Source organism: Drosophila pseudoobscura, chromosome X (assembly GCF_009870125.1).
Source record: "Drosophila pseudoobscura strain MV-25-SWS-2005 chromosome X, UCI_Dpse_MV25, whole genome shotgun sequence".
In the NCBI taxonomy this organism is placed as follows: Eukaryota; Metazoa; Arthropoda; class Insecta; order Diptera; family Drosophilidae; genus Drosophila; species Drosophila pseudoobscura.
In genome coordinates, this window is record NC_046683.1 from 13313590 (window position 1) to 13340043 (window position 26454).

Below are 26454 nucleotides of genomic sequence, written 5' to 3' on the forward strand. Positions count from 1 at the left end.
ATACCCTTACTGGGGAGAGTAAGATTGTAGGAAACGAAGGACAGAGCTTCCGTTCTCGCCGAAGCCATCGGCTCTGAGTGCGAGGGAAAGCAGAAGTCTCGGCTCAGGCACGTATCAGACGTGCTTAAAACATCCAAGTTCAGGTGAAGGCACTTCCATCAAATTAGTGTATCATTTGGGATCGTCCCGTATGTGTATGTAAATATACCATTGAGAGTACAAGAGTATTCAACGTTCGCTTCCCATCGTAAACGCCAAGCATCTTTTGCTTTAAGCCATTAATTTTTTTATGTCTTTTCTTTAGTTTCGCTTTCGATGGCGAATGACTTTGCACTTTCCCATCATTGCATTTTCCCCGCGAGTGATGAGTTTTCTTTCGTATATTCGTATAATTTATTTAAGTTTTTTTTCAATGGTTTTTTCTTTTTTTTTTTTTAAAGCATAAAATACAATACAATGTAATAATAAATTAATTATTTATATTTTAAATAACATTTTTTATACACGAGCTTGAGCATGAAAATGCAATTTTCATTTCGAAGAGGGGGACCAGACCCTTGGGAAATCCATCCCCCTTCCACCTACGACTCTGTTCTGTTGGTAGCTTCTTTTGATCTCTCTTTCTGTGTGTGTGTTTGTGTGTATGTGTTTGTGTCGTTGGCTTCTCTATTCGCCGCTGTCTTTCTCTCTTTTTAGCTCTCTCTCTCTCTCTCTTTGTAGTTTCCACCAACACTTTCTCTCTCTTTATGGCAACTGGTCCGTGTTTAAGGGGGGATGGGAGTTGCAACGAGTGGGATCAACGAGTGGGGTGTAAAGAACGACTTGATTGCAACGAGTGCTTTCGGAGAGGTTATAAAAGAGTGTGCGAGTGACACTCGCTGCATCGAAGTGTTCGCAACGAGCTAATGCAACGAGTAGGCTTAAAGAGAATTAAGAAAGGGATGGAAGGAATGGGATGAGGCAGCAATAAATAATATTCAAGCGGCGCGGGATGATTAAAGGATTGAATTACGATGATAACTAGTGACTGATTCGTTCCGATCCCATTTAGATCGGACTCTTCTAGTGCTTGGCCTCCTCCTCGGGCAGATCGGCGGCCACAATGGGCTCGATCTCCTTGACCTCAGCGGGCACCTCCTCCTCCTGGGCATCAGCATCGGGCAGGACGCGCACCTCCACTCTGTTGGAGGCAGACGTGCCCTGATGCTCATGCTCCTCCCCATCCACATCCATGGCATCCTCTGCCTCATCCTGCTCCTGATCATGATCCAAATCGGAGCGGCTCTGCGCCTTGTGGTTCTGCGGCAACGATGACTGCTGCTGGTTCTGGTTCTGGTTCTGGGGCTGCTCGATGGCCGTAAGAATGGACTGGAGCAGACCCTGCGAGAGGATCTCCTCGTGATTGGCACTCTGCTCTCCACCGGCATTGCCCTGAGGACCGTTGCCATTACCGTTGCCTCCCTGGCTCAGGGATCCGCCAAACTGCACCTGGAAGTTCTGCTGGGGCTGCTGTCCGTTGCCAAGTTGAATGCTCTGCGATTTCTGGGCGGAGATCACATTGAGGCCATCCAGACCGGGCAGCTGCTGGGGATCCGTGCCATCGGGCAATGCCGCCACCGAGTTCTTCTGCGAGGCATATCCCGCATGATCGTAGTCCAAGTCATTGCCAGATGGCGGTGGTCCGTAGCTGTCGGCGGGACCCGTCAAAAACTGTGTATGCTGCTCGGCCACGGGAATGCTCTGGGCAATGGCGTTGTATGCCCCAGCGGATGCCGCCGAGATGCTGCCAAACTGCTGCTGGATCTGCTGCTGCTGTTGCTGTTGCTGCTGCTGTTGCACCTGGTAACCATTGCTGCTCACAAGATTGGGTCCATGTCCGCAATCATGGACAATGATGGGCTGTTGCTGTTGCTGTTGCTGTTGCTGCTGGGGAATCTGATTGAAACGCGGCGCCTGCTGTGGCAGGGGCAGTCCCTGGTTCTGGACAAACTGTTGCTGGAATTGCGAGGCACTGTAGCTGTTCTCAGAGTGCTGGTGGTGTTGGTGCTGCTGCTGCTGCTGCTGCTGTTGCTGGAAGAACTGTGGTGGCAGGTACTGCTGCGATGGCGGCGGTGGTGGTCCGAGGGGACGGACATTCGCCACTGGCGGTGGGGGTGGCAGATATTGCGGCTCTGGCGGTGGTGGCGGTCCGGGAGGACCATACTGCTGCAGGGCTCCAGGTTTCTGGTGAATGAACGCGGGTCCTGCTTGTGGCTGTGGCAGCTGTTGCTGCACAATCACCTGTGGAGGAGCACCCTGTGGTGGCGGGGGTGGCTGGTACAAGGCCTGTGGTGCGGGCAATGGTGCACCACCTCCCACGGGTATCTCGTTGGCAGCGGGGGGTATGTACGTCTGTGGCTGCTGGGCTGGCTTCACACCAAATTGGTCCAAGTGCTGGACAGTGGCTCCAATCGACTCCAGGAGCCCCGCGGGCACTGGTGGGCGATAGGCTACCGGTTTGTTGGGCTGCCCGGCTCCGTGCTGGGGGAACGGCTGTGGGTTACCCGAGGGCGGACCGTACTGGATGTTTACATTCGAATGGGACTGGCTGTTCGATTGGGCGTGGCTGCTGCTGCTAGTCAGAGCCGCAAATTGCGGCGGCGGTGGACCGTAATTTCCGTTGGGCGGTGGTGGCGGCCCGTAGTTTCCATTTGGCGGCGGTGGAGGTCCAAAGTTTCCATTGGGAGGGGGTCCGAAGTTTCCGTTGGGTGGGGGTCCATAGTTTCCACTGGGTGGGGGTGGAGGTCCGTGACCGGGACCGGAGCCAATCGTCTGATATTTCTGGGCGTGCACAGATCCCGGAGCAAAGGAGTCCGACGGTGGCTTCGAGTACGAATCATCCAGGGATCCAATGGACAGCTGAAAAGGCACATGGACATGGTTTAGGTTCGGGGGGGAAACGTTTAAACACTCGAAAAGGACACCCACCTGGAGAGCTTCCGATTCGATGGAGTTCAGGTGTCCAGCCCCAGGTCCTGTGATTAGATTACCACCATCGTTGCCGCCCTGCAAGGCCACGGCCACCAGCTGCTCATCGGACAGGCCGTCGATGATGCTGCCACCTCCGGTGGCACCCACTCCTGCTCCTGCCCCACCACTGTACTGAGTACCGAAGCCGCCATGCCCCTGGGCCACGTGGCTGTAGCCGCCTTGCGTTTCGATGTGATTCTGCTCCACGTAGGCTCCAATCGGGGCCGGGATGGGCTTCCAGCCGTCGCAGGCCGTGTGGAAGGGCGCCTGGGAGCCACTGACGCTGTGTGTGTGCCCCGAGGCATCAATTTGGATCTGCACTTGACTCAATGGGCCGCCTGGGCCGCTCGGTCCACTAGGTCCACTGGGTCCACCAGGTCCCTGCTGTCCATGGTGTCCTCCGCCGCCGCCTCCGCCGGATGTGAGGATGATCGTCGTCTCTGGCACTCGGTTGAAGCTCGCCGGCTGTGGTCCCGGCAGCGAGATGGGCAGCGGTGGGGGTCCATAATTGGGCGGCGGGGCGTCGTAGTGGGGCTTGGGCGGCAGATTCAAGGGTCCCGAGGCGGGCGGTCCATAGGAGCTGGCCGGCTGGTGGGCGGGCTTGAACAGGGGCCCCGAGTGGGGCGACGGCAGGTGCTGGGGTGGTGGGGGTGGTCCGTACTGGGGTTTCGGTGGCCCGTACTGCGGCGACGGTCGGTGCTGGATCTTCAGCGGCGGTGGGGGCCCGTACTGAGGCGAAGGGGGTGGGCCGTACTGCGGTGCAGGCTGTGGTGGTGGGCCGTACTGAGGGGCGGGCCGCGGTGGCGGCGGGCCGTACTGCTGCTTGGGTGGTCCGTACTGTGGTGCCGGCTTGTGCTGGATATGGGGTGGTCCGTAGAACGGCTTGGGCACACCGAAATGCGTCTTGATCTGTTCATGCAGGCTGGAGCCACCGCCGCCGCCGCCGCCGCCCCCACCGCCCAGGAAATTGAGCTTCGGGGGTCCGTACTTCAGGGCCGGCGGTCCATACTCCCGGAAGGGTATCTGCTGCGGCACCCCGTACTCGCGGTGGGGCACGTGCTGGTGCTGCTGCTGTGGCGGTGGTCCGTACTGTGGTGCCGGCCGGGGCGGTGGTCCGTATGTGTCAAAGCCTGCCTCACGGCGCTTCAGCTCCTTGCCATTGAGCACTGCCTGGGCGGCGCAGAAGCAGACCGTTGCCAGCAAGGTCAAACGTAGCAGCATCTACGGAAGAGGGCGGGGAGGGGAGGGAAGGAAAATGTGGGTTTAGTAATTTATCATAAAAGAAGAGCCATCCACCTTGCTTGAGATGCGATATTATCTAACAGTTAATAGCCCTTGTCCCTGAACCGCCAATCACCAGTGCCCAACCCCCCCCCCCCCCCCCCCTCCTGACCCGTGCCGTACATTTGTCAGCTGTCGAGACCGACAGACCTTTTTGCCTGTCAGGGCCCTGTCACAGGGGTCGCCGAGATCGCCGAGAGAAGTCACCTCTTCCGGGGCAGGGGCAGGGGCAGGGGCAGGGCGGTAGCGGCAGCGGCATGTTGTCAGGTGTCGTTGGGGGCAGCAACCGACGACCCACGACCCCTTTTGTTGGCCTCATGTGTAACCATAATCTGCGCTAATTTGCAGTCAACCTTCCAACGTAATTGCCATTGCGGTTGCCCGACAAAGCGTTGGCGTATTACGCTCTAATTAAAACATAAACCAGCGCCAGGCGACATCATCATCGGGTATCGGGGTAGCACTGCTGTCGCCGGTTCGGCCCCATCATGATCATCAATAATTCAGCAGGCGGTGCCGAGTCGAAAACCCACCGAAAATACAAAAAAAAGAAGGGAACACCGAGAGTCAGACATTCAGGCGGTTCGGCTGTTTAATTGGTTTTATGTTTAACAACAAATGCGGCAACGCAACAATAACAACAACGACGACTCTTCTTTCAAAATTCCACGCACAACACGCGAATTAGCCACAGCCACGGGGTAATGCCAAACAATAACAAAAGATACAAACAGTTGGCCATTCGACAGAGCCCACAAGCAAGCCAAAGAGCGACAGACGAACACGGCATACTCTTTGAACCCATCGGAGATCGGCACAAGGGCTCCCTAAGATGAAGCAAGTCTTGGGAGGCTTCAAGAGACAAAAGAGACTGGTTTGATTCCTTGTAAAGATAGTTATTACTTGTTAGATCTTCCATCGGAAAGTGGTCTTCTCTGGGAAGAAATTTGGTGGATGGAAACAAGGAATTTTGTTGAATTTTGCATCCTTTAGTACAATAAATTGAAATACCACAGAGAATGGCAAAAAAAATTACTTTAAACTCGTTAAACTCGTTAGAAAATCATAATTTTTGTAAATTTGTACTCTCTTTTGTCTTCTGTACACTTCTTCTAAAGAGATTGACACTCAAAGACTTCACTTAAGATCCCCCAAGAAGGCCCATACTATTCCATCACTTGTAACCTTTTGAAAGACAAGACCATTTCCTTCAAATTGTAAGGCAACCAATAAACCTACTTTAACCTAAATTTAAGCTATTATATCCATCTTTAGGAACCAATAATTCTTTCAAGAAACTATTATCTTTTCACGCACATCTTGAACCATAGATCTTAGTAGAACTTGCACTTGTAGACGAGCCCTTAGAGCTTTTCATAGCTGTCTCTGGCTCTGGGCCAAAGCCCGAGTTCACATAGAACCATCTGCCATGCGGTGGCATTACAAGCCATCATCTTCATTTCGTTTTGGCCATAATGTAGCGTAATAGCTATGATATTATGCCATTTACTCTGCCTCTGCCTCGGCCACTGCCTGTCTCTCTCTCTCTCTATCTGGGTCTGGGGATTGCATAAGAGTGGCAATTCGGGTTTCCGTGGGGGGGGGGATGGGGAGGGAATGGGAGGTGGGGGCAATCAGAGTTTTTGGAAAAAGTGCACCTCAATGGTCAGCGATGCGCATTGAATATCACAATAAGCCAAAGTAGAGATTTTTGTCTTTTTGGCCAGCGGCCGTGGCGTTAAAATGTCATAAGCGGCCAGCAGCAGCGCATAAGACGTTCGAAGAAGAGACCCCCGAATAAAAAAAAAAAAAAGTAACTTTCACTTTGCTCAATGTATCTTTGTATCTGTGGAAGAGTGGCTGTTGGCTGTTGGCTGTTGGATGTGGATGTATCTTTTGGCCAGGAGGATGAGTAGGTGTCACAAATGCTGGCAGTGAAATTATGTGCCGCATAATGAAAATACATTATAAAAGAAATGGCAAACAATTAAAAGCAAGCTGCCAAAGAGGAGGAGGGGGGGCGGGCGGGTGGCATATGTGGCAAGGGGCCACAAAAATGGGGTAGGGAGAGGCGGGCCCTGTGCCCCATTGTCTCTGAAGCGTGTGAAGTGACCCGCATGTGGCCAGCACTTGCTGTTGCTTTTGCTATTGCTGTGTTGTTGCAACTTCAACTTCACTGAATTCGTTTTTGCTTTTGCCTGAAGTCTTTCACAGGGTATAGCCTTTACAGAGGGTACCAACACTTCGATCTGAGCTTGAGCCATGAACTGGAGTTTGGTGGAATTCGGGAAGTCAGTCCTAATCAGGCTATATCTCAAGGTTTTATGGGCTGAAAGTGCCCAAAAGATGGCCATCTTGGCTCTCAAAAAAAGATACAAATTTCCAAATTTTGGATAGTTGCATTTGCTAATATATGATCTACCAAAGGCACTAACTTTGTTGCTCTGAAAAGATATCCCCATGAACTCCGAAATGTTGCAATTTCTGCTGTATTTCATATATTTTAAATTGCCGAGAATCCATTTGACTTTCCCGCAATTTAAAGAGTATCTAAGCAACGTCTTGCTGCGTATCAATCGTATCTTTTCAGTCTATTTATGTGGTATGGCTATTATTTTGATCAAAGTCACCGAGTCAGTGGGCCAAAGTGTTGCCGCACATTGGCGACTGTCTCGGCACTGAATCATTGGATCACTGGACCACTTGGATGACTGTATCAGTGATCACTGGGGACAGGTAACAGTTTTTCGAGGCACTCCCATGGTAGCTTTCTTCTTCGATTTCTGCTCATTAGCATAGCTCACAAAATATTTGTTATTGATGCTAAACAATTGACAAGAGCAACAAAAGGCAGGCGGGCAGGCGGGCAGGCCAGCAGCAGACTGAAACAACAAATGGGCAAATAAACAAACAACTAACCAAACAAACGGCCGGCGAAAAACTTTCACTCTCATTTTGAGAAAACCTACAATTTGCTTCCGAAGATGAACGACACGAAACACGACCAGAGGGGGCCAGGGCCAGAGCCAGGCCTGGAGCAGGGGCCAAAAAGGGTTGCCCAGGCAGACACATCCTCGTCCTCATCGCCATGCTTTTTGGCAGGCCAAAAACTTATTGTTGTTACCACCCTGCCAACCCCCCCCACCCCACACCCCCCTTCCCAAAGGCTTCAAGTTTTTTGGCCACAGCTGTGGGACTCTCCCCGCACTCCAAAAGTCGAGAATCGTAATCTGCGTTAATTAAATTTGCCTCTCTTTCTGGTGAATGCGAAATTATTTATGAATCAATTTCGATAATGAATAAATTATGTCTAGAGACAGGACCAGACCTCTGCTCTGCTCTGCTCTGCTCTGCCTTGGCAAATGAATAATCTGCTGGGCAAGGATTTGCCTTACACGTTTTTGGTCCTGCGTCAATTTTCATTTGCCAGATAGAACCCTCATCAATTAACAGAGGTCGTTTGTGTAGGTCGAAAGGCCAAGGCGCAGGCGTGGCATCCCCTGGCACTGGGATATATTTTTTGGTAATTTTCCAAGCAATTTTCCATGGCCTAAAAATGCTGTAATTTTTTGCTGGCATCTATTGGGGGTATATACTCCTGAAATTTGTATATTTTTGGGTTGTTTGAATAGGTTCTTAGCCTCAGAGGCAGCCAACCAACTTTTAGATAAATATATTGGGATTATCTTCCGGAATTTCTCCTGGAATTCGTAGGCCATTCGCCGGGCAACGCCTTGAAGCTGCCAAAAACTTTTACTTTCATTGGCATTTCCCATGCATCATCCGTTGAAGATGCCACTGCCAGTGCTGGCTAAGTTTTCTTTTTTAAGACTTCACCCCGATCCCCCACCCCCACCCACAGCCATTTATAATTGGCCTCGTGTTTCGGCTTTCCCCCTCACCCTGCTCCTCCCCAGCCCGCTTGTCCCCTGGTAATCCTTGGGGCACTTGGGTCCAATTAGGGAAATGATTCTTTACCATGCCAGTGGAGGATAGAGCTGACCAGATGGTGTTGTTGCTGTTTGATTATCCTTTGGAAAATCTCACTTGAACAAAAAAATTCAAAGATATATTTCGCACTTCACAAAAGGATTGTTTACGGTTGTTTATGCGCGTTCGTTTTTCTTTTCGAGGGGGCGGGGTGACGATGATAGGGGAATCAAAAAAAAAAAAAACAACAAAAACAAATATGATATCCGCGACGAGTCGAGACGAGACGTTTGGGAATGGATGGGGTGGACAGATCTCACGGCGGGGATCTGATCTATCGGGCAAACGGAACGGGCGACGGTCGTCCGCTGCTTGTCACAATCGAATGGAAAATGCTGCCGCTCAGATGATAACGCCAGCTCATATAGGTAATACCCAGGGGGGCCGTCGGCGTCGGCGTCGCCATCATGCGGCTGCGCAGCCGCAGAGAAAACCGAAACCGAAACCGAATTCGAAACCGAAAGTGAAGAAATTTCGTAAAGCAAGGTGCCCCACTGTCCGCAAAGGGACAGAGAGAAAGATGGAGAGAGTGACATCGAGAGAGAGAGAGAGAGAGAGCACAGGCAGGGCACTCACGGTCTCTGTGCAACCAGTTTTGCAACATTTTTTACATCGATCCACCTACCACCTACCGCCTTGGCAGCGCCTTGGCATCGCCTTGGGGGCGACATGCAAATCATGGCCAAGTCAAAGTTGAACTTCAATGTTGGAAGATCCCCCCCCCCACATCCTTGGGTGCCCAGAGCCCAGAGTTGAGGCCTACTGCCACTTGAAAGGTTCAGCATCTGGCAGTCTTGAGAGCTGAGAGTTTTTAATGGATTTCCTTGACCGATGGAGTGGCCAAGGAATTTGTTCAAAACGAAACCAAACCAGCCACAAAACCAATGAATAAATTGGAAATAAATCCTAGCATCAATAGCGCGAATATATAGAAATTATTGAAAATGAAATAATATCTGATTTTTGCTCATCAAAATAAAATATACTCATACCTTTATGCCACTTTAAATTCGGTTTAAGCTTGAACTAAAACTACTCGTGAAGGGAGTGCCATTTCATTGAAACTTCTACCAAAAATATAAAGCCACTTTTTGGCGTTGCAAGTGCCCCTCCACACGATTACATATCTGTCTGTTGCCATAGTTTCCATGGGAATAGCTCCACATTTATTTATGCCACAATTTGCTTTACTTTCCATTCGACTGGTATTTATTTCAAAGTTAATTTGTTTTCAAAGTTCTCGCTGTGAGCCAAAGTCCCATTTCCGTTTCCATTTCAATTTCATTTTAATTGCCATTTATTGCAACAACAAAAAAACCACCTAGAAAAAGTCTTTATTTACGGACCAACAACAGATTTCCATGCACTTCTTTAATTGGGCAACTTTTTGGAAGCTCGAGTAGAACGATGTCATCACACAATGCCCCATCTTTGTGGGGGACTTTCCTGTTTCCCCGTCTCTCTATTGCTGCAGCACTTTTCTCTCTCTCACTCGCTTGATGGTTGAGTCATAAAAAAGCTCTGCCTCTGCCACTGCCACATGTTGCTTTGGGGGAGATCAAGTTTTTACACTTGAAGACGATGGAGGAGACGATGTGCGCGCGGCCTTCGCGTGATTCGATTTCGCTTTCATTTGCATTTCATGGGCCGCTCTTTTCTCCAGCCACAGAGCCACATCATCATCATCATCATTGACATCATCATGACGGTCATGCTGATCCCCAAGCAGAAGAAACTTGTTGGCTTTGGCTTTCTCAAAAGAAATGGGTAGGTGCTGTGCTCCTTCTTCTCCCTTTATTGATTGACTCGACTGGGCTCTCGGGTCTGGCTGCTACTCCTCCTCCACCACCACCTCGTCCTCCTCCTCCTCCTCCTCCTCCTGCTGATGCTGCTGGCCAGGTTACTTCACAGTTGTTGCTGCTGCTGCTGCTGCTGCCACGTTTGGACTTCCTGCTGTTGCATCTTGCGGGTGCCTCATGCCTCGTGGCCGCCAGCCAGCATGTGACCAGTCCCGCGTCCGCATTAGAGTCCGCACCAAGAGGCGGCGGCAAGGCAACATGCAACTTAAGTGGCAATATTTTGTGCCGCATCTGTTGCCCGCTGTTGCTTTTGTCATTACACATTTAAAATATATACGTAGGTATATGTATAGTATGTTGAATGCATAGCTGCGGGTTTTCGCCAGCCAAAACCGGAGGGTATCACCAACTTTAGATGCAGTTTGTGCAGGGCTCTATAAAGATCCTAACGAAAACTTCCATCCTGCCTCTAAAATCTTTCATAATTTTCACTCGGCTTCGGAAGACCCGATATCCAAAAATATAAACTTGCCAAAGAGCAAATTGCATGACCTTCAAGGGGTTTTTCGACTCGCTTCGATGCAACCGATGGGCGCTTCTGCATTACTCGGAATATATGGAATTTCATTGATTTTTGTCGGAAGAATATTAGTCTTTATCGCTAGGACTTTCGTATAGAGAAAATACGACTTAATGGAGAGTTTTCTTAAGAAACTTAAGACAATTTTATTTAAAGAAAACTATACTAGGAATATAAAGAATTGGGATTAGTACTTCTCCTAATAATCGCTTCAAACTTGTTTGAATTCAAAGAATTCTACGTACCACCCTTGGGCTCTATAGAAAATATCAGTCTTTGGTAAAATATATGTAATAAAAATTTAGTTTTAAGGTTTAAGTTTTAAGTTTTTAACCTTACACATTTTTTGGGAATACATTATAGTACTTACAATAATTACTTACTATATACTACGCTGTCAGTGTTTTTTTTTGTTGCGATAATCTTTAAGGGTATTTCAAGCTTCGATCCCTGAAGCCTGCAGCCTTTCTTTCTTGTTTTTTGGTGTTTTTTTTTTGTGTACTGCAATTATTTGCGCTTTTACTTCCTCGAGTCTTGCGTTGAAGGCTACTTTCGTTTCGTGTGCTCGAATATGTGTCTGTGTGTGAGCAGGCCCCTGCCCCTCCAGCCCAAAAGATGACGATAAGGGCGCCGACGAACGAATAACAGAAAAAACAAGAGCGGACATTCGGGAATGCACTTTCGAGAGGATCCCAGATGACGAATGAATGTGAAAGCGGAAATAGGCAAAATATTATATCAAAATGTTCTATATGTTTCTTTGGAATTTAATAAACATCTTCTTGATATTTCCTATCTATAAGCAAAATTTCATAGTTGTATCTTCAGTAAAAGCTGAGTTCCCTCGGACTGTTTCTTTTCTACACAATTAATGAACATGTCCTCTGTTCGAACGGTATCTGTACTATATTCCCCATCCAATAACCAAGTTTCATTCATTTATCTTCGGTGCAGGCTGAGTTCTCTGGGGCTGTTTCTTTAATCTCTAACGATGGCACAGCGATATGTCGTTCGTGTGTGCCTTATCCGCGGCACAGCCACCAGACACGCACAAAACAATTGAGAAAATATTTAAAGAAGAGAAATTGCATTCCATTGACATGCGGTGTTGCTGCGCCTCGAGGCCTCGCCCACATTTGAGCCTCAGCCTCAGCTTCAGCTTCAGTTTCAGGTCTCCGAGGAGGGGGGAGAGCCCTTAATTTCAGGTGTAGCCACAATTATGCGGGTCCACTGGCTGTCTCTCTGTCGCTGTCTCACTCGGTCTCTGCGTTGAGCTTCGTCTCTTTCTTCAGCTTCATCTCCATTCTCCGCGCTCATTCATCGGCTCTCTGCCTCCGGCATCGGCATCGGCATCGGGTTTGGTCTCGGTTTCGGCCTCGCTTTATGTCATGACGCTAATATTACGCAATCTCCGCTTTCTTCTTGCTGTCTTTCATTCTCTCTCCAGCGCCCCGGTCGCACAGTGCTTTCGATCGGAGATTCAATGGTCAAAATCGGTACACCATTGATCGCGCAGGTGCTTCCAGTGGTAGATGATGTAAGAAATGGAATCCTTCAGGCAAATTTGTCAAGAACTGAGATTCCTTCAGGAAACAAATGGGATTTCCCTTCTTTAAGGACAAGAATTCTTTTCTATGGTATGAATGAGTTCCATAGACGGTTTTTCCTTACCATCTAAACGATCTGCATCTAACACAAAGTTGAGGAGAAAGAAACTCCTGTGATGCTACCGAGGATAGGCCTTCGATCTCTTTTTCTTTGTTTCTTCCTGCAGAATCATAGAGGCCTAGAGCTCATTAAAGCCACTTCAGTGGATGTAGTCTTAATGATATTCCGTATCCGCATTTGATCATGTAAATGTGATCGTATCTCCACTCTTTCTGAGCCCCACTGTGGTCCATGACACTTGACGTTGGCCGCGTATCGGCTTTGACTTTGCCCCCAAGCAACAGCAGCATCCGCCTTCTTAAGACGTAGACCCAGAGGAGGGACAGAGGAGACACCATCAAGGCGATTTGCAATTTGTCATGCCGCGTGCCGCATGCTCCAAAAACCCATTGATTGCTGGGCGTACAATTGCCATTTCCATTTCCATTTCCATTGGCATTGCGTCTCCACTTTCACAATTCCCCCTACAAACGTAGGGGGGCCCCTCTGTCCCTCTGTCACTCTGTCACTCTGTCTCTGCTGTTTCTGTTTCTGTTTTTGTTAGTTTTGTGCCCGGGAGTCGTCTCGTCTCGTCTCGTTTCGGCTCGCAATTCGCTTTAATTAATGCTAATTAAATGCGCTTATCGCCGCGCCTTGGCTTATCAGCCAGCAAGCAGGCCCTGGCTATGATGGTTCTGGCCCTCTCGATACAGATTCCCCAAAAGCCCCATTTGCCGCATTTGCCGCATTCCTTTCGAACGCTTAATTTTATGTTAATCAGTCCCCCCCTCCCACCCCCCGTCCTCCTACCGCCCTTCTATCAGCATTCACAGAGCTAATGCAAATGAGAATCGTCTTTGGCTTCCTGCCCGTCACATTCCCATTCATATTTCTACTTATGACAATCAAAAAACGCAATGCAGAATAGAAAATTCATAAATATGTTTATGTCATGCTTTCCTTGGCTCTAAGGACATCTTCCGCAACGAGATGTGGCTGAAAAGTTAAGGATTACCCAAGAAAGAAGCGCTCCATTTCATCAAGAAGATCCCCAGAAAGAAGGAATTACAGAAGCTTCTCATTCCTATACAAAATCGATCCTTGAAAGATGAAATTCCTATTAAACCCAATACAAAATAAATGAAATATCTGTTCCCTCTCTAATGAAGATAAAGATGTTCTGTAAGATGGTCTACAAAACACTCCAATAAAACCATATTCTACGCTGTACAACTCTTCCGTTCTGTGGATATTTGCTTTGCTTTAAGAACCCTTTAAATGTCTTCCATCCCTAACTCCTGTATCCGCCCCACTCCCAGCCACAGACAATGATTGTATTGTAATGCCAGGCGGAAGGAGCGGAATGACTTGTACTCCTGCACCCTATTGATCCGCCCCGTACCCCCGTCAAATGGTGGGGCATAGTTAACGTATCCTCGCAGAACACTTCCTACATAAATATTTCGTTGATTAACTTTGAATTTTGCGTGTGTGGCTGTGCTGCTGCCTCCGTCGCTGTCAACATTTGCCATTTCAATTTGGGCGCACGCATCTCATTTGCATTCCCAATGACGAGACACGATGTGGAGGAGCTCTCCAGAGTGGATGGTTCTGAATGGTGCGGGATGGGTGGATGTGGGGTTGTGGCTCCCTCATTATGACACTCGAGAATGACAGACTCCCCCATCCAAAAAGAAAAAAGAAAGAGTGTGCCAAAGAAATTCCCAATGCTCATGTGGCGTAAAGCATTTTCCCAGGCGTTTGCCGAGCTGCAGATTTATGTTGCGTTGCCGCCATGGCCATAAATTATCAGATTAATCGGCCACCACCCCCCCGCCCCTACCAAAAAAGGTGTTAAGCTCTGCCCTCCCTGCATCAGCAATGCGGAAGCGAATGGCATCCAAAGTTCGTTCGAATTATGCAGCTAACCCCAAGACCCAAGACCCATCGTAACTATTTGTGACTACTCGTATTGAGTGATGGTTGCTCTTAAAGCAAGTGTTGGATGGATGGCCCTCGACTTTCTCCCCATTGCGCAAAGCGAAACCCTAGATCTATAAAGAGCCGCATAGGGTTGTCGAATCCGAGAAAAAGGCCCCCTTAAGTACACAAATATTCTGTTGAAAGGCCACAGCTCTTGTGTGTCCAGGCAATGCTGTCGGATCATACTTCCTCGTGGTGAAAAACTGCTGATATCGCAATGATGTCAATGTATCCGTGACAGGCAGAGGCTCGTAAGTGCGAAGTGGTGGCCACTTTTGGGCACTTGTATCGCTTATGTCACGGGGCTCCACCCCGACCAAACCAAACCACTGCCCATGGCTAAGCGTAATCATTCAAGTGTTCAACAGTAGCTTGCAGACCAATAGCCCCGCAGTCGTCCCGCCGGATTTCCATCTTGTACGAGTATCTGTGTGTTCAATTAACTTTCACTGGTCAAGCCAACGCCTCGAGGCGCCCTTCCCAATCGCAATCCCAAACCCAATCGCAATCGCAGTCCCTGAACTGAAACTGAAAAGCAACAAACAGATTTCATTGCAGCGGCCATCGATGCCCTGGGATGAATGATGTGTATGCGGATGTGAATGTGGATGTGGAGTGGAGGAACAATCAGATTCAAAGCGCCACCGACACCGCCACCGCCACTGGATAGGTGGATACTCTGGACACTCACTCTCCCCGAGACCATTGTCTAATTGTGTTTAATTGCGCTCGATGCTTATGGGTCTATTGTTTTACCGGCTCGGTTCGATTGCCCTCCAAATGCACACGCCCCGTGGCAATCGATTAACTATGATTGACAGTGGAACACAGCAACAACAACAACAACAACAACAACAATTCAAACAGCCAAACACGACGTCAATGCCGCATGCCTCCTTTATCTCATGCGGCGATGCAAGACAGCTCTGCTGACTGCTGCTGAAATACAATCAAATCGATGATGGATGCATCAAATCAAATCAAAGAGGAGTCTTTAAAGTCAAAGAACAGCAGCTGAAAGAGCCATGATTTCATGGAACTCAAATTAAATTACGAATCGAAGAGGCAGGAACTTGCCTTAATGCTTTGTCTCAAGGCACATTGAAGACATTTTCTACAAGCTTCGGTTGGCAGATCTTTGGGTAACAATCGGCAGTGGCCTCATGGCTTCATGGCTTTTCAATGGTCGAAATTGCACCAAATTATGATGCCGTAAAAGCTATCCACTGACAAGGTATTTGTGCCAGCCAAAGAGCCTCCCATTCTTGGGCAAATTAATGCGAGTAGTCCGCACTGTAACTGCCTCTAATATCGCCCTTCGATTATTCCAGCGAATCCTCTTTTGTTGGCATGGGTATTCTGTGTATGCTGCCGAAAAAATGTGACATTGGAGTCGATTTGCTTTGAGTTTCGTGGCCTGGGGACTAATTCCTAACAGGTATTCTCTGGGATCCTCTGCAGCTTGCATTTTGCCGATGGTTCAGAATTTTGCTTGACACAATATTCGTGCGGGTGGGGAAGGGGTTTGGACGAAAACAATAAACATACCCAGAAGGCATCACCACCGCCCATAAATGGCTTGTGGCACCACCAGCGCGAATATGCAGCATTCTGTTGCTGTTTCTGTTTTGTGTCCTCTCAACTCTGTGGCTCAACCTTCATGATGCCCGATGCCTGGCTGCATGGATGCCCTTCTAGTTGCTGTCATGGCAACTTTCCAGCATCTAACAACAAGCAACAGCAGCCGCAAAAGCGGCACAGAACCAGAGCCAGACCCAGAGCCAACAGAGCATCCACGCATCCCAGGGGCACCATCCACGCATCCGAGCACCCGAACAGCAGCTGATTATGCGCTATATGCTTTGTATTTGATATGTCATAAGCTTGTTTGCTGGCCGGAATATTCGCAGTTGTTTTTGTTTTTGTTTTTGTTTTTGTTGCTGCTGTTGTGTCCCAGCCAGGCAGGCCAAAAATTCCAGAGCTAACCAACAGAAAGCAGAGCACAGAGCCGAGAGCCCGGAGCCCGGAGCCCAGAGCCAGCGCAGAGCAGGAGGTCGAGCAGGCTTCAGCCACATGCGAATTTTATTTGCCTTTTATTACTATTTTCCTTCGGTTTTCTTCCCACTTTTTTTTTTGTATTTTATTTTTATTTGGGCGAAAGTGCAAACAGCAGCAGCAATGCTCGCTCTCAAAATGTGCAAATATATCTGGCAGTCCACAGTCCACAGTCCCTGGATCCCGGCCACTCTCCTCCACTATCATTTGGAGCAAGCAACTGTGGTCTTTACGGTCTGGGGTCTGGGGTCTCTCGGGTCTCTCGGGTCTCTCGGGCTTGTGGGGTCTGGGAGGATGGGGTGCCAAAATCAAATAACATTTGCCATAATTACACAAGTACTCAACTATATTTCTGCTTATTTATTTACACACAAAACCAGACAGGCAGACAGACGGCAAAGAGCGAGAGATGCCACGAGTATTTTTGGATCAGCTCTGGACAGCTCTGCCATGGCTATTGCCCTACCCCTCTGCAACACTCCCTCTGTCACCACTTTCTTTGCCACATTTTTGCGTATGCAAATATTTTCACATCTTTCTGCATCTCTCAAGGCACTTCCGCACCTTTCGCCTGGCAAAATGCCCTAAATTCACGACCAGGTATGGCGATGCCATAAAGACGAATATGAGTCTGGTGGAAATTATATGGGGGCATAAGAACATATCTATGAATACAAAGGATAGACTCATTATACTGGGGGAACTAACGCTGTTTATCGTATGTGCCTCGACGAAAACGTTTGAAAAGCTTTCTAATTGAGAAACCCGTCTCGTTCTAGAGCTAAAAAAGACCACAATGGTTTACTTTAAGATATTTTGAGGATTATTAAAGATATGTATAGATATGCCATTCTTTCAATATAAAAATGCTATGGCCTCTTATGCTCTACCGGAAATAATGTGTGATTCTTTATCGCTGGAACTAAAAGTTAGTCAAGTTTTTTTTAGGAATATTTCCTTAAACTGTTGTAGATTTATGGGAATTTGCTCCACCGAAAGATGCGTCTTATTAGTGTATACGTTTGTCGTTGTTACTCTCAAAATTCGCTCGCCCTGCCTTGATATTGACTGTGGGGCAACGCTGCATCTTCCTCCTGAGCTGAGCCTCCTCCTTATCCAGCACTCCACCACGCTTTCTCCCTCTGCCTCTGCATCGCCATCTCCATCTCCATCATCGTCGTCTTGTATTATTTGTCTACCTGTTGTCTGTTTAGACTTGGTCTTGGGTCTTGGGTCTTGGTAATGGCAGTGGTCTCTGTCGTAGTCGCATTCGCAGTCGTCTCTGGCTGCCACGTCCATTGCCACAATGCATAATTGAAATGCAAATACTCGTACTGGAAATGGTTGCAGCAACAACCACTGACACTGATGACAAAAGACAGCAAAAATCCACAGGCAAAGGCAAAAGCAAATCAAAAGAGCGATGCCAAATGCACAACAAGTGCACAAAATGCTTACATATTTTGTTTTTCTTTTCAGTTTTCTGTGTTTTTTTTTTCTTGAGGGCTTGCCCAAGCGAACCCCAACCTCTGGTGGCTGCCACACAATCATGATGCAATTATCCACAATGGGCCACTTAACACTTGGGCGTGATCGCATCAGCAATAACAACAACAGCGAAAAATGGGAGTTGCATAAACGAAGATCTGATGATGTCCGGGATTGGATTGGATTGGAAAGATAAATGAAGTAGATTCATCTTGTTAGGGTCTTGTTAGAGGCTTTCCTCATTTCCCCATTCCAACTCGTACAAAAAGAAAAAGTGTTGGCAATCAGCGATTACTTTTCGATGGGGAAAGAGCTCAAAGCCGATCTTTAGTACTTGGCGTAGCTCGAACTGTCCTGCACTAAGTGGTCCACCCCAAAGTATCTAGCCTCTGCCCAGTGCCCAGTGGCCAGTGGCCGGCTCTGCTCTCCGCTCTCCACTCTCTGTGTGTGATTTATGCAATCGATTGTGGGCCTGGCCCCCTCCTGATTGTTTGCTTCCGCCTATCGATGCGACACAGAGCTTTGCATAATTTTATTAGCGCTACAATAAAGACAAACAATTAAAACAGCAGCAACAGCAGCCCCCAACGGATGACAACATTTTTGGGGATCGTGTAGCCCGTTGGTCAATTTCCATTGTGTGTGTGTTGACTTTGTAATGAACAACAGACATCAGACATCAGAGCGAGCAAACAAATCAGCAAACAACTCAAATAAAATTATTTAATCGCAGTGTGCAATCATTTTTGTTATCCGTATCCGTATCTGTATCTGCCCCCCAGTGGGTCTCAATTTTCACCCAAGTTTCAACTGAATAATCGCGAACCGGACCCAAGAAACGAGAACTTCTTTTTCTTCTTTTGTTATCGGTGTCACAAGGCTGCATGGATGTATCTGATGTGCTCGTTGGCTTTGGAATGTATCTTCGACTCTTGTGCGTAAGTACCTAAGTGTATCTTTGACTCCTGCACGTTTGCAGATGAATGTATCTCACTTTTGTAGCTCCGTCGATGAGTGTTGTATCTCTGTATGCATGTTTCTGGAGTACATATCTTACTCTTGTGTGACGCCTGGTTTGGGCTTGGGTTGGGCAAATGGGTGCCAAGAAGTTCTCAAATAAAATACCTGCCATCCAGCTCAAAAGAATGAATGTAATTTTCCACCTTTAAGCAGAAGGTTCTTCGGCTTTAAGCAGGGTTTCTTCCTTTAAGCAGAAGGTTTTTCAAGTTGCTCCCCCAAAAATATAACTCTATACTTTTTGTGGTATATCTACCTCTTAATCAGGCATCAGATACAAGAGACATTGCATATCTTTCAGTGGAAATTGTACTCGAATCCTGTGGAAACAAAGTTCGGTCTAAGGTCAAAAACTGTCCTTTCATTAGCCTCAACAACAACTTGATTCTCGGCCAAGTTTTTCAAGCTGTTGTCGTCAGGCATGCGGCAAGTACGAATAAGAGTACGAGAGTACGCGTACATGTATCTCTGGCTCCCTTTATAGTTTGGCTGGTGGCCCTTAACAGATACGCAGATACTTAGCTGGATAGATACGAGCAGCAACTGGCACCAGCCACCAGGCAGCAGGCAGTCTCCCCAGTCCCCAGTCCCCAGTCTCCAGTCACTCCACACTCTAAGTAATTAAGCCGAAAAAGTATTCTCGTATCCATGGACACTGGCACTCGCACTCGCACTCGCACTGGCACTGGTAGTAGCTGTATCTTCGTATCTCTGTATTTGTATCTGGTGAGTTGCTCTCTTGACGCATTTGCATGCTTATTACTTATTCTTTATGCCATTTGTTTGTTCTCCACTCTCTCTCTCTATCTCACTAGCTCTGTGGGGCCCTTCAGCTATGGCTATGGCTCTGGGATCTGTATCTGTATCTCTGTCTCTGAGCTGTGAGCTTCGACTCCTCGTCGCTTGTCATAATTCTGAGCATTTAACATGTTTTTCTTGTCCAAATTGTCAGAGTTGTCAACTTGTTTATTGCATTTCAGTTTTGTCATATAAGCCAGAGCGATGTGGGTGCGCTCTGGAGGCTGCTGGCTGCTGGCTGGAGGTTTGAGGCTTGAGGAATGCGGAATACGGAGCCCGGCTTACGGCTCTCCCTCCCCCTCCCCCTCCCTCTCCCACCGAAATGTACGGGGAAACTTTTCATTGATGTTGATGAAGTCGTCGTCGTTGTTGTTGGCTGGCATTGTTGCTGCCTTTTGTGGCTTTTGCATTTTATAGAAACTGTCAAATAATAAAGCTTATTTGCATATTTTTCACAGCACTGCGTTGGCATTGGCGTTGGCGTTCCTCTTTTTCATCCTCCTCCTCACCATCACCATCACCATCTCCATCCTTCTATGGTTTAAAAACTATATTATATTTGCGTGTGTGGGTGCGCCCCTGCCCTCCCCAATCTGTCACTGTATCTGTATCTTATTCCTAGCAAACAAACAAGACGCAACTGCATTGGGCATTAGCTTATTGCAGGAGATACGATAGTTCTGGTTAGGTTTTTGTATAGGAAGCCTTTTCTATATATATTCTTGATCTTTGTATTTCAATGAAGACCATTTGTGTGGTTCTATAGTATGTTTTTCCCTTCGAATTCGTATATCTTATAATTGCGGACTGGAAGATGGAAAGATACTTGAAGAAAACCTCATTATTTCTATACATAATTCAAGCAAGCTTTAGGTTTTGGCTTAGACTTTCGTTTTCTGTGGCAAATGTGATAGCTCATTTCATTAGCCCTTGAGCAGGAAAACTCTCCCAAAAGATACTTTCAACATCAAGCCGACAGACAGGTGAGGCAGGAATCGTATCTGAAAGATGGCAGATGGAAATTAGATACCAGCTCCCCAACCCACAAAATGCACTGGCTGCTGTCCGAATTCGATTGGAATTTATGGGTTGCATTTACACATATACGTATGAGAATGTATTTTTCGAAAATATAATTTCATTCTAGTCGTTGACTCGGACGTATGTACATATATGCTGGCTGGATGGCTGGCTGGATGGCTGGCTGGCTGGATGGATGGCGGGATGCCTGGATGGCTGGCTGGATGGATGGCTGGTGCTTTTGTGATCCTATTATTTTATTTAAATATTTCCATATTTACATGCTGTCTGCAAATAACTTGTGTAAATATTCCACAAACATCAACATCAACATAAAACACAAACGAAACGACAAGGCCAACGAGAAGGAGCAGGACCAACCTCCTCCTGAGAGCCCAAATATTGGTTTTGTGAACCAAACAAAAACGACTACAATACGAGTACCCGCAAAACAATAAAAATTACAGTAATAATAGCAACACCATCCACAAAACTCACTCGAACAACAACAACAGCGACCACCACAGTGCACAGTGCACTGTCACTGGCACTGGCACTGGCACTGGCGACTGTGGACTTTGGACTGTGCAGTGCAGTGCAGTGCAGAAGGCACTTCGCACTTGCTAGGCGGAATTTTTGTTGCAAATAAATTTCAGCAAATTGCCAGAAATAAAAGAAACACACAGTAAAAGGAAGGAAAATGCAAATTAAAAAGTAATATGCAAAATATTCAAAAATATATGCATATGTACATACATATGTAATATTCAATATTGGCAAAATTTACAGATGAAATGCAGTTTTGCCAAGCGACAAACGAATGCCAGACAGAGACAAAAAGTCCCGATGGGAGGGCTATAACTTTAGTTATGTTATTTCATCAAATATGAAGAAGTTGATATTACAGAAGTGGATACTTCTTTTGAGGAAATGCCCTCAATGAAGGAGAAGGCATAAACAGATCTTGAAGCAGCATTAGAAATGCTTCCCAAAGGGTTAGCCACCCACGAACCGGAAGTAGGTCGAGAATAATATTTTCATAAAGCTCAAACAAAGGTATAAATAATGCATCCAAAATGTACAGTCGAGCGTTGAAATTCAAATCAATTAGCCATCGAATACAGAGCAAAATGTAAAACACTTCCTATAAAAATCATCCCTAATTCCCTAAAAATCTCGTGGGCCAAAGGAAACACATATGTTCTGAGACAGAGAGGAAAAGAGATGAGAACTTAATCGGGATTGCTGTGAGCCGTGGCAAGGATCGCGGCTCTACTTGTATATACCAGATAATTAGTCAGTATATTTTAAGGTGATCTTCTGTCTTCTAGTAACCTATACCTATATATATGTTTAGGCATATATTTCTGAACCGTAAAGCACTGCAGTCTTGGCCTTGTCTATATTCCTTTGGCCCACCAGAAAGGACATACATGCATGCACATAGTTGTAGATACAAATAAATCAATATTGAAAACATATACAGACCATTTTAGCATGGCAATGGTAGCATAGCCTCTTTGTGGCATTGTTTATGGGTTTATTTTTGCATATGCCTTGTCGCATACGCCCCATGTAACCGCCCCTCGTGTATTCCCTTGTGGCGTAGCCCCGTGCCTCCCTTTCACTATCTGTATCTGTACCTGTACCCAAAAAGGTATTTCTGTTGCGGCATCAATTTTTGTGGTCATCCAACAATGCGCGAACAGAATCAAGGTGGCAGGCAGCAGGCGGCAGGCAGCAGGGGGGACAGGTGTGGTGTGGCTGGGGCGTGGCATGTGTTTAATTGAGGTCACTCGTCGCTGGCTGGAAAGTGGCCGATTACCAGAAACGGAGGCAGCAGCAGCCGTGGCAGCAGCGGCGGCAGCGGAGGGGGGAAGAGTGACCTGTTTACCCAAGACTATGCTCGGAAAAAAATGTTCAGAGGGGCCCCTTGAAGAAAGAGAGAGCTCCGAAGAGGGAGATAAATTCCAGTGAAACGAAAACCAATAAATAAAACACGGAGACACGAAGAGACAGACAGAGAGAGAGAGAGGGAGAGAGAGAGAAGGTGGAGAAGAAGCGTGGTAAAAGTAATGCCGCCTCGGCGGTTACATCACATGTATCTCACAGATACATACGTGCACGTACCGCGCGATCGACGCTGTCGCATTGTTCTGTTGCTCATTGAGCTGCACTTACAAATTGAGATACATGGTCACAGATACAGATACAAATGCAGATACAAATGCAAAACGACCTGCCTGGCTTACAGATTAACTTTTCGGAGCTTCTTTCGAAACTGTGACATGGCGTGGAGTACCTCTACCTGTGTATCTTCTACAAGTATCTCTTTTGCCATCTACAAGTGTGTATCTGTATCTGCATCTGAAGCAGGTGATGACATCACTTGGGTATCTCTAATGCGTGTGCGTGTGTGTGTGTGTGTGTGCTTCCACATGACAAGCGGATTTGCATCAAAAACGTGCAACAAATTTACAAGATAATCAACACACAAGCACACAACGAGATACACGTACTGACAGATACACTCTCTTAGCTGACATTTTTGCCCACACTCTTCCTTCTCTCTCTCTCTCTCTCTGCTCCACTCTGCACTCTACTTTTCGTGCCTTCTCGTATCTTTGATGGAAATAAAAATGAAAATGAACATTTCATATTTGTTTTCCAGAGGCCCTTCTTCTTCTTGAAGCACTTTATGGTCGCTTTCCTCCTGCTCATCCCCATCTCCATGCCCATCATCATCGCAGACATCGTAGACATCGTTGTCATCGTTTCTCGTTGCATTCAAATTCAAGCCAGCCCCAACCACAGCCTCCTCCCAGAGGCCCGAAACAGCAGCATCAACTGCTCAATCAACTGGCCAGAAGCCACAGTCACAGCCACACTGTCGGGGAAGAGTTAATTAAATGAAATTACATTTGGGAGCCATTTTTCGGTTCGGTTTTCAACGAGCCAGATAAACGACAAAACTGGGAAAAGGGCCACAGAGCGGTCCATCAACTTTCGAGCCAGCAGCAGCCGCAGCAGCACTGCCTTTCAAGATGTGTATTACACTGCACAAAAATGGGAATACTTTAACTGAGAAAACTGTGCTCAAGGAGTGTTTCCTTCGGTTGATTATTGCCCAGCCCAAAGCAGTCTTCTAAAAGATAGACTCTGCTTCTACAACCCTTAATATCTATCCCCATTATTCTTTTGCTAACTGTTTCCCAGTGCATTGTAAACGGAAGATTATGGGAGCCAGTGAAAGCAGATGAAGATCTGATAGAATCGCACTGGCACAGCCCAAGACCCGAGTGATTTGTGCACTCTATGGCCAACTCCGGGGCACTTTTAGCATCGCTTCAATCTATTAGCATAATGAGAAAAGCTCAACCCAGTTGGGCATTGGATTGGTTTGGACTGGGCTGTGCTGGGCCCCCCGTTAAAAGATCAATTAGCAACTCGAATGAATTTCAATTTCCAACTGAATATCAAGATCAGATTACATAGCAAAGCTAAAGGTAAAGGTAAAGCCAGCGAAGACAGCGGGAGAGCTATCAAAATGAAACACTTTTACTTTGCGTTTCGCGTTTCGCTTTAAACGATTAACGAGACGAGTCGAGAAAAACACCAAAGAAGACGGTCAAAAATCGGTTTCTGATGATGTTTGTTTTATGCGCATAATTCGAAATTTATTTTATGTCTTATTAATTTTACATAAGCGAAGCGAAGCGCCGCGTCGGCTGCTTCCGCGAGTCTGGGAAAAAAGTGTATCTCATGGATAGACAGAGATGGAGAGGGGAAGAGATGAAGCAATTAACAGAAGAAGATGGAGTGGAAAAAGTAAAAGTTGAAAAGGTTGCTGCAGCTGCAGGTGGCAAGAGCCAAGAGGCAAGAGGCAGGCCAAAGAGCTCTTCAGTCTCCGGCCAAATGCCAATCGAGAAATGTGTCACAAACACACACAAAAAAATGCCCAGAGAAAGAAATCTGAAAACATTTTTGAAGGCGTGGGAGTTTTCGGCTGAGTTTTGCCAATCAACTTGTCAAACGAATCGAACCGAATCTGAATCTGAATCCGTATGCCCCAACAATAAACTTGAGCTTCACTTCATTTGGGGGCCCCCGTAACTTTCGTTCGCCAAGATCTTGGGAGAGCCAGAAACACCTTTGAGAGCAACTGAGAGATCTGTCAGTCAGTCAGTGAGTCGCTTTGTTGTCGTGCTGCCTCAAGGGCCATCACATCAATTTATTTATGAATTTGTCACAAATTGAAAGCGAAAGCCGAAACACCAATCGACACACCAATCGATCGTGGCTGTATAAAAGTTTCATCGACTGCAGTCGCGGCACGGCAGCCCCAGCAGCAGCAACACCAACACCACAGCCACACCATTTCGGAGGAGAGCTATTCGAAGGAACCAACAAAATGTTCAGCATACGCAGTGTGGGCCCTCTGCTAATGGCCATGGCCCTGCTGATCGGCCTGGTTGTGGCCAAACAGGAGACTGCAGGTGAGTGTTCCGTAGGTCTTAGGTCTTCCATAGGTGGCATTTTCTTTGATTAAGAATCTTTTGCGCCTAGTATAGGAGTAAGAAGAACAGTAGGAAGAACAGTTAACAGCATTGTGGCATGTCTGTTAGCATATTTCTAGTTTTTATAGAACTAGAATTATAGTCATTCCCTACACTAAAGATCTACAACCTTTCTTGGACACTTTTTCTTCGACTTAGCCCGTCAATTTGGTGGCCAGAATGGCTTTGGGAATGGCTTGGGGCCTGGCCTTGGACCTGGTCTCGGTCCAGGCATTGGATCCGGATCCCTTCCACCCTGGGGACCACCACAGCAGCCCATCGGTGGCGGCGGCGGTGGCTGTCCACTCTGTGACTCTTCGGTGTACAGCTATTGCTCCCATAAGATGGTGCATGACTCCTGCTGCTGCGATTTTCCAGGTAATTAATCTGGGAACGTCACACGACATTATTTATGTACGGTTTTTGGACCACGCTTGTTGCATATATTAATTTCATTCAATTTGCCACCACACTTAATGCATATTAACCCTGTTGCATTTTTCACTCTTTTTTGCTCTTCGTGCAGCATCTGCCCCGCAGCTGCGGCCGCCGCAGTGCTCCTACTACGACTGCTCCCTGCTGTATGCCAAATCCTGCTACGAGCACGCCCTCATCAAGAACTGCTGCTGCAATAATCCCTACTGAGGGGAAGCAGCCCCCCCAATGCTGATGAACTGATGCCCAACATTTATTTATTTATTCAACAAACTATTTTACATGTATTTAAACCAGAGGCCAGGCCATGGCCTTTAATTCCACTCGACGCTAAATATAATTAAGTAAATTATTTTAAAAAACCAAACGGAATGTTGCTGAATGATTTCCACAATTGGCAACGACATTTCGCTGCATTTATGTAGTGGACTCTCTGCACGGCACATTCCATTAGCACGGGGACTCCTCAATACCGTAATCCGGTTACCGGTGAATACTATTACCCTTCAACGGTCCGAAAAGCTTACCGCAACTTTCTGTGCGATGCAATGTGCATTTCGGCTCTGATTGTTAGGAATGCAGGGCCATCAAAAATGGACATTTATTGGCTTATCGAGGCGGCAGAAAGGGGCGCTGTGCAGGACTTCCACTCAGATATCCTTGGTGTAAGATAGAGGGCCTTTTCTAGAAATCTGTCCCATTTGGAGGCCTCATTTATCAATTGCTGTCTCGCGGCTCCCTTTCGCGGAGGCCGGGCTGTCATACGATTAGCATAAACAATGTTTTCTCTACAGAT

At 47.1% G+C, this 26454-nt stretch overlaps 2 protein-coding genes across 2 annotated transcripts; one reads left to right on the forward strand and one right to left on the reverse strand.

Moving 5' to 3' along the window:
• Positions 1-616: 616 nt before the first annotated feature.
• LOC4814445 (trithorax group protein osa) lies at positions 617-8650 on the reverse strand. Its single transcript, XM_001354783.4, has 3 exons — positions 8269-8650; positions 2968-4230; positions 617-2898 (listed from the first exon to the last, which is right to left on the reverse strand). The coding sequence occupies exons 1-3, from the start codon at positions 8269-8271 to the stop codon at positions 1063-1065; spliced, it is 3102 nt and encodes a 1033-aa protein (XP_001354819.3). The 5' UTR covers positions 8272-8650; the 3' UTR covers positions 617-1062.
• Positions 8651-23795: 15145 nt separating this feature from the next.
• On the forward strand, positions 23796-26025 carry LOC4814551 (uncharacterized). Its single transcript, XM_033384051.1, has 3 exons — positions 23796-25163; positions 25383-25601; positions 25750-26025. Exons 1-3 carry the CDS (start codon positions 24905-24907, stop codon positions 25866-25868), a joined length of 597 nt encoding a protein of 198 aa, XP_033239942.1. The 5' UTR covers positions 23796-24904; the 3' UTR covers positions 25869-26025.
• The last annotated feature ends 429 nt before the right edge of the window (positions 26026-26454 follow it).

Coding starts and splice junctions, on each gene's coding strand:
- LOC4814445 (XM_001354783.4), bottom strand. Junction 2,899..2,967: donor TCGAATCGGAAGCTCTCCAG/GTGGGTGTCCTT, acceptor GTGCCTTTTCAG/CTGTCCATTGGATCCCTGGA.
- LOC4814551 (XM_033384051.1), top strand. CDS start 24,905: ATGAATTTGTCACAAATTGAAAGCGAAAGCCGAAACACCAATCGACAC. Junction 25,164..25,382: donor GGCCAAACAGGAGACTGCAG/GTGAGTGTTCCG, acceptor TCTTCGACTTAG/CCCGTCAATTTGGTGGCCAG. Junction 25,602..25,749: donor CTGCTGCTGCGATTTTCCAG/GTAATTAATCTG, acceptor CTCTTCGTGCAG/CATCTGCCCCGCAGCTGCGG.